The 5,830-nt window shown below is 35.8% G+C and overlaps 1 protein-coding gene across 1 annotated transcript; it reads right to left on the minus strand.

The window, feature by feature from the left end:
- Positions 1–1,063: 1,063 nt before the first annotated feature.
- On the minus strand, positions 1,064–5,287 carry LOC133859783 (eukaryotic translation initiation factor 2 subunit alpha homolog). The gene is made up of 7 exons (XM_062295313.1): positions 4,791–5,287; positions 2,855–2,917; positions 2,688–2,774; positions 2,460–2,606; positions 2,215–2,319; positions 1,627–1,725; positions 1,064–1,390 (listed from the first exon to the last, which is right to left on the minus strand). Exons 1-7 carry the CDS (start codon positions 5,172–5,174, stop codon positions 1,235–1,237), a joined length of 1,041 nt encoding a protein of 346 aa, XP_062151297.1. The 5' UTR covers positions 5,175–5,287; the 3' UTR covers positions 1,064–1,234.
- Positions 5,288–5,830: the final 543 nt, after the last annotated feature.

Raw genomic sequence — 5,830 nt, forward strand, 5'->3', positions numbered from 1 at the left:
TACCTGCAGACCCAAGGACAAGTGGGTTCATACGAGGTGACAATGAATCGCATAATCCCTAAATATTGGAATTAAGTAGCTGGTCGCCTTGCTGTCATAGAGTCGAGCAACGGGCTATTGTTATTTCATGTCAAGAAGAAAGCAAAACATTTTAGCAAGAAGTAGAGAAATTCCAGAATTGAATCAAACCGGTTTCAGGCCGCAAAATGGGATGGCTGAACCAAAAGGAATTTTCTAATCTTTTTCTATATGCACAGTTCCAGCCAAAAAGTTAATGTTTCCTTGAAAGGTTTAGAACAACATATATATAGACAATAGTGTAGGTCGGACTAGCAATCCGTTTTGGCAAATTGGATGCGGGTCAACCCGCCAATCCATTAAGGATCAACTGAAAACAACTCATTTAGCTAAACAAGTCAAACCATTCAACCTGGACACGACCCGCTTGACCTATTTATACCCAAAAGCAACATATTTAACCCATTTAACATAACCCAACTTAAAATATCTGACATGTTTCAACTTATATTTATTATATAAAAAATATATATACTTTAATAATGAGGTCAAGCAGCTTGACTCGTTTATGACCCAAATTCATTTATGCCAAACCCTAACCCTTTAATGTCGTGTCAAATTCGCAGATCGTGTCAAAAATTATCAGTATTAATTTCAAAATACAGGGATGTAATGCTTTTCAACAAGTTGCCCCTTCTTATTAAGGTGGCATAATCGCGATAAAGATGATAGTCACAATTGTACATACGAGTAATGCTAAAAACCCCATTTTTACCTCACATTGTTGACATAGTAATCCAAACCAATTCTTGAATCAATTGTTGATAAAAAAATAAAAAAAATAATAATAATAAATAATAAATAATAAATAATAATAATAATAAAAGGGCTAGTTAAAAATGTCACTTCAACATAATAATGGTGGAACCAAAATATAGTTTATCGCATTACTTTTCACGTACTGCTACTAAAAAAATTTAGTAGAAGACTTTTCTGCATAAGCATAATTTGTTTCTGTTGAATAATACGATATAAGCTTTCATAATTGAAAAACTACTCAATCAGTTGGTGAATTGGTAAAATACCTCAACAATGCAGACTTTGAAATTGGTTGTACCCTACTAAAAAGAGCTATAGTTTACAACAAAAACAAAACAAGCCAACAAAAACTTTTCAATCAAGAAATTTAAAGTGAAAAAAGTCGCTCTATGCTATCTCACTCTGTAATGCCAGGAACAGCATTCTCCACATCAACTTCTCCCATACCTGTGTCTTCCTCTTCTTCACTATCCTCATCACCACTAATTTCTTCATTATCCTCACGTAGCTTGGCCATGTGCTCAGCAAGTAGTTTATCATCTCGTTCACTCACCTATATTAATGCACCATATTAGACAAAACAAAACAAAAAAAAAAAAAAAAAGAATTGCAAGTTGCTGGGTGTGGAAAAATCTATTTGGACAAAAACATTGCCAACCTACAGTGTCTAGAAAAATACATCAAGTTCTGGAGTTCTTCTATAAGATGTCAAATGAATTCAAAGTCCTTTGGATGTCCAAAACAAATAGCAAAATCAACATTAATTTTAAAAGTAAGAGCAACACTCACTGCTCTGGACGCCTCCTTCACGATGAGTTTCCCCTTTTGCTTTTCTATTGCTTCAGTGCAAACTTCAATTGCTCTGTTGAGAACTGAAATTCCTTGCTCCTAGTCAATCCAAAAAAGGAAGTCTATCTCATTAGAAATTACAAGCCCCCAACCAGTAGAATACTACAAAACTGCTCCAAAAAGGTTGACCGTTCCTATGCTTCCAGCTTGGTAAAAGAGTTGGCATGTTTAATTATAAGATGTAATCTTGAGAACTTCCCATTGGCGCAAGGGGGGACAATGAAAAGAAATGAATGATTAAAAATGTAACAAAGCAAAAGAACCAGTGAACCCAAATCCTAATATTTGACCACAACATTAAAACACAAAAATTAACTGACATAATTTTTTTCTTCCTATTTTTTTTTTTACTGGCAAGTATGAAGCAAGACATCCCCTTGCCTCAAGTAAAGTTTATACAGATGCACACCGTATTGAATTAGCTTACTAGTTTAAATAACAATCAAATTAATTTCCCTCAATTTGTATAGGATACAGGGCTAAAAATAAAATATCAAATAAACACTCATGTGAGGGTTTGCACAAAACCTTGTCAAGAGTCTGAGTGGTAAGAACATAAAGTGGAGGAGCAACCAATTTAATTTTCACAGGACATTCATCATTGCCAGCAGCTTCAGCTTTCCGCATGGCATCCTGCAGGGACAAAGATTAGAACACGTGTAACCAGGATAGCACTTTGCAACTTAAAAATAGCTTAAAAAGATCAAAAAAAAAAAAAAAAAACATTAAAGTCTAAAAATAGGCGCACATCAACAAAAGAACAAAAATAAGACCTTGATGTGAAGAACACCATCAAACTGGAAGCATTTCATTTCAATGTCAGCCCGAATCTTCAATGGTTGTGGGGTCATCCTTCTCCTAATATTTTTTACCAGAGCTTCTTTCACATCCTCCGACATAGCAGGAACCACCTTAGTCACCTGTAAAAACAATATGTAAAGTGGCTTTAGTCATCAACACGAAGATTGTGCAATAACACCTTACACACACAACAAATTTACCTCCTTTCCATCAGGGCCAATTTCTTTGACTTCGCGGGTAAGAGAATTCAGAACAGAATCAGGATCCGTCACAATTATTTTGAATGCCTGCGCATTAAGCAGATTAGATCCCCAACTGCAAATTTAGAAGATAAAAAATTAACTCCAAAAGTAGTGAAAATTCTTACCTCAAAAGCATGACCATATTTCCGGTTCCGGTATAAAGGCCAGCCTACATGGATATACAGATCCTGAAACAGGAAATTTCCATTTAGTAATAACCATCGAAAAGAATTGAAAAAATATGTAAGCACCACCATCAATCAATAGTTTGGTTAGACATGCGATATTGAAAATATTCGAGTACCAAACCAGAAAAAGATCTCAGGCTTTATGGAGCTTGGCAACAACTATGAATTATAAGAAAAGATAGAATGGTATGGCTGAAAAAATTATAAAGATAGAGCAAGATCTCATCTTGGTCTATAAAAATGCAATTTTGTTGTACGCCCAATAAACAGAGTATTCTACGCGCCCACACACACACATATGCAAACAAACAGGAAATCCCAAATCAAGTTTACAGCTTAAACCAAAACTGGAGAACTTATATGCACATAATGGCAGGTTGCTTACAAGGGATTCAAGCAGCAATTAATCCTAAATCAAATTCACAGCTTAAACAAAAACTGGAGAACTTATGTGCGCATAATGGCAGGTTAATGGGTTCAACCAGCAATGCATTCTCTCTTGCACAAATACATAGTCAATGCTACATAGCGATGCATCCATGGAAGCAACTGCAAGTTGCCAACAGAGAACCACCCAAAACAGGCAGTAGAATGATTCTAATTCCAACTAAGTGTCAACCTCCCCAAGCGATATTGATGCCCAGTCTTACCATATTTTGAAATCTACCAATTAAGCAAGTGATGCAACAGTGAAACTGCTCCAACCAGCAGAAAACAATGGTAATTTAACCAGAATACTTGTAGGCAGAGTATCAATTTCATTGCGCTTCATCTTCACATTAACTCTAATTGCACAATCAAGGCCCGCACCCCCAAAGATCTCTTTCTTAAATCAATAGTACCCTTCCCCAAATTATTGCCCCCATAGACATCCAGGCCTATAAGTATTTTGCTTGGTCGAGGGAAACTACTCTTTTTTGAAAACTCAGGAAACATAGAAAACAGCATACTCAAATTCTATTATGTCACTTCTCTTCAGTTTTCTCAGAACCCAAACAATCAAACAAGGGAGAACTCAAGCAGAAACAAAACCGTAACCCCAAAACCAATAGTCATATCAACTAAATACGAGTCATATAATACATCTTTTTTTTTTTCTTTGATAAGTAATAAAAGTTTTATTGTCTTTGTGAGGATGTTCTCTCAATTTTCCTCAAAACCAGACAGATAAGTATCAAACCCGAAGTTGTTGATTGTTTCTTTTACCTCTTTTATGTTCTCAAAGCACCGAGGGAGTGTGTAAAGTTTAAATTCTAGAAACAGAACTCCGAGCTAAATTTGTTAAACCATTAACATCAATCAAAAAAGAAAACATAAGGACAGTACTTAGAACTAGAAACATTAAGAACAAATTCAACCGTTGCTTTTAGTCAACCGCACCAGATAAAACAATACCTTCAAATTTTGCAACAAACCCCACCCCCCCCCCCCAAAAAAAAAAAAATAATAATAATAATAATTGAAGAACACAAAACCCTAAAACCATACACCTGAACACCATTCTCCTAATTCCTAAACCCTAAAATTCTTCATTATTTGGGACAAAAGCACACTAAAACCCTTCCCAACACAATAAAAAAAAATTCAGAAACCAAAACAACGATAAAACTTAAACCCCATACAATAAAAATTTAGCGCAAACAGACAACAACAAAAGCAAAATAAAATTGTACCCAAAACGAAACCCCAAAATCATAAACCTAAACACCCATTCCCTCAAACCCTAAATTGCCCAATATTTTGGAACAAAAGCAAACTAAAACCCCTACCCAACATAATCAAACACACCAAAAACTAAAAGTTTCAGCTTTCAAGAATCCAAAACAAGAATGAAACACAAAATCCTAACAATATCAAAACTGTTATCGTATACCTCCAAATCGATACCCATAGTCTCGGCCACGTGGCGCATGATGGAGTGGACGAGCTTGCTCTTATTGTACCTCTCCTCGCAGGTCTGGATGTCCTCCTCGGAGACCCTCCTCTTGCTGAGGTCGATGTAGCCCTTGTCCTTGTCCACCCGCAGCACCATCACGGGCTCGATCCGCCCCACTTTAATCAGGCTGCTCACGCTGCGAATCCGACGACGCGAGAGCTCCGAGAACAGGATCATCCCCTCGATGTTGTTGTACTCGAGCAATGACACGTACGCCCCCATGTCCGCGATGCTCTTCACCTGTATCATCACCGCCATGTCCACCTCCGGGTACTTCGCCTCGTACATCCGGCACTCCAGATTCGGAGACTGCGACACCATCGTCTAGAGCTCTATAATCGCTAGAGGGACCAGTTTAGGGTCTCTTTCCGGAAATCGTTCGGGTCGGGAGAGGGAGACGAGTCTATGGTTGGCAATTTATGTTTGTGGATTTTGGTGTAGTCGAAATATGTATGCAAGTCTAGGACTAGATAAATTAATTTTAATTTGATTTATTTAATTAAATTAATTAGATCTTTTAATTTTTTAATTTTTAATTTTTTTTATTGGATTTGCAGGTGAGTAAAATATTATGTCTTTATGACGCTCATTAATTTTAACCTACTAATTTTATGTTAGATGAGTGTTGATTTCCCTCATCTAGTCAAACGTCATCTCTCGAGGGCTATGTTCTGATTATGTTTTGAAAATTAGATTTTAATCTGAAAAAGTCGTTGATACGGGAGAAAATTTTTTTTTTTTTAAAAAAAATTATTCAATATACGTGAAAGATAAATAATATATACTACACTAATATTACATTACTATTACACTATACTTATTAGATATTGTCAATTTACCATTAATTTTTATTTTTTCATTTAATAAGTGCCTATCAAAGGGATTGGGTATACTTTTATTTTTAACAATGAAGGTTGATTTCATAAAAAAATAAATAAATAAATTAGTGAGAAGGCTTTGCATCTGCCCTTAGATAG

Source organism: Alnus glutinosa, chromosome 2, assembly GCF_958979055.1.
Source record: "Alnus glutinosa chromosome 2, dhAlnGlut1.1, whole genome shotgun sequence".
Lineage (NCBI taxonomy): Eukaryota > Viridiplantae > Streptophyta > Magnoliopsida > Fagales > Betulaceae > Alnus > Alnus glutinosa.

What these genes read in the sequence shown, in the direction of transcription:
- LOC133859783 (XM_062295313.1), bottom strand. Translation starts at nt 5,174, where the DNA reads ATGGTGTCGCAGTCTCCGAATCTGGAGTGCCGGATGTACGAGGCGAAG. An exon ending in CTATGGGTATCGATTTGGAG is followed by an intron (nt 2,918 to 4,790) that starts GTATACGATAAC and finishes TTCCTGTTTCAG; the next exon opens with GATCTGTATATCCATGTAGG. An exon ending in CCACTCAGACTCTTGACAAG is followed by an intron (nt 1,726 to 2,214) that starts GTTTTGTGCAAA and finishes TGGATTGACTAG; the next exon opens with GAGCAAGGAATTTCAGTTCT.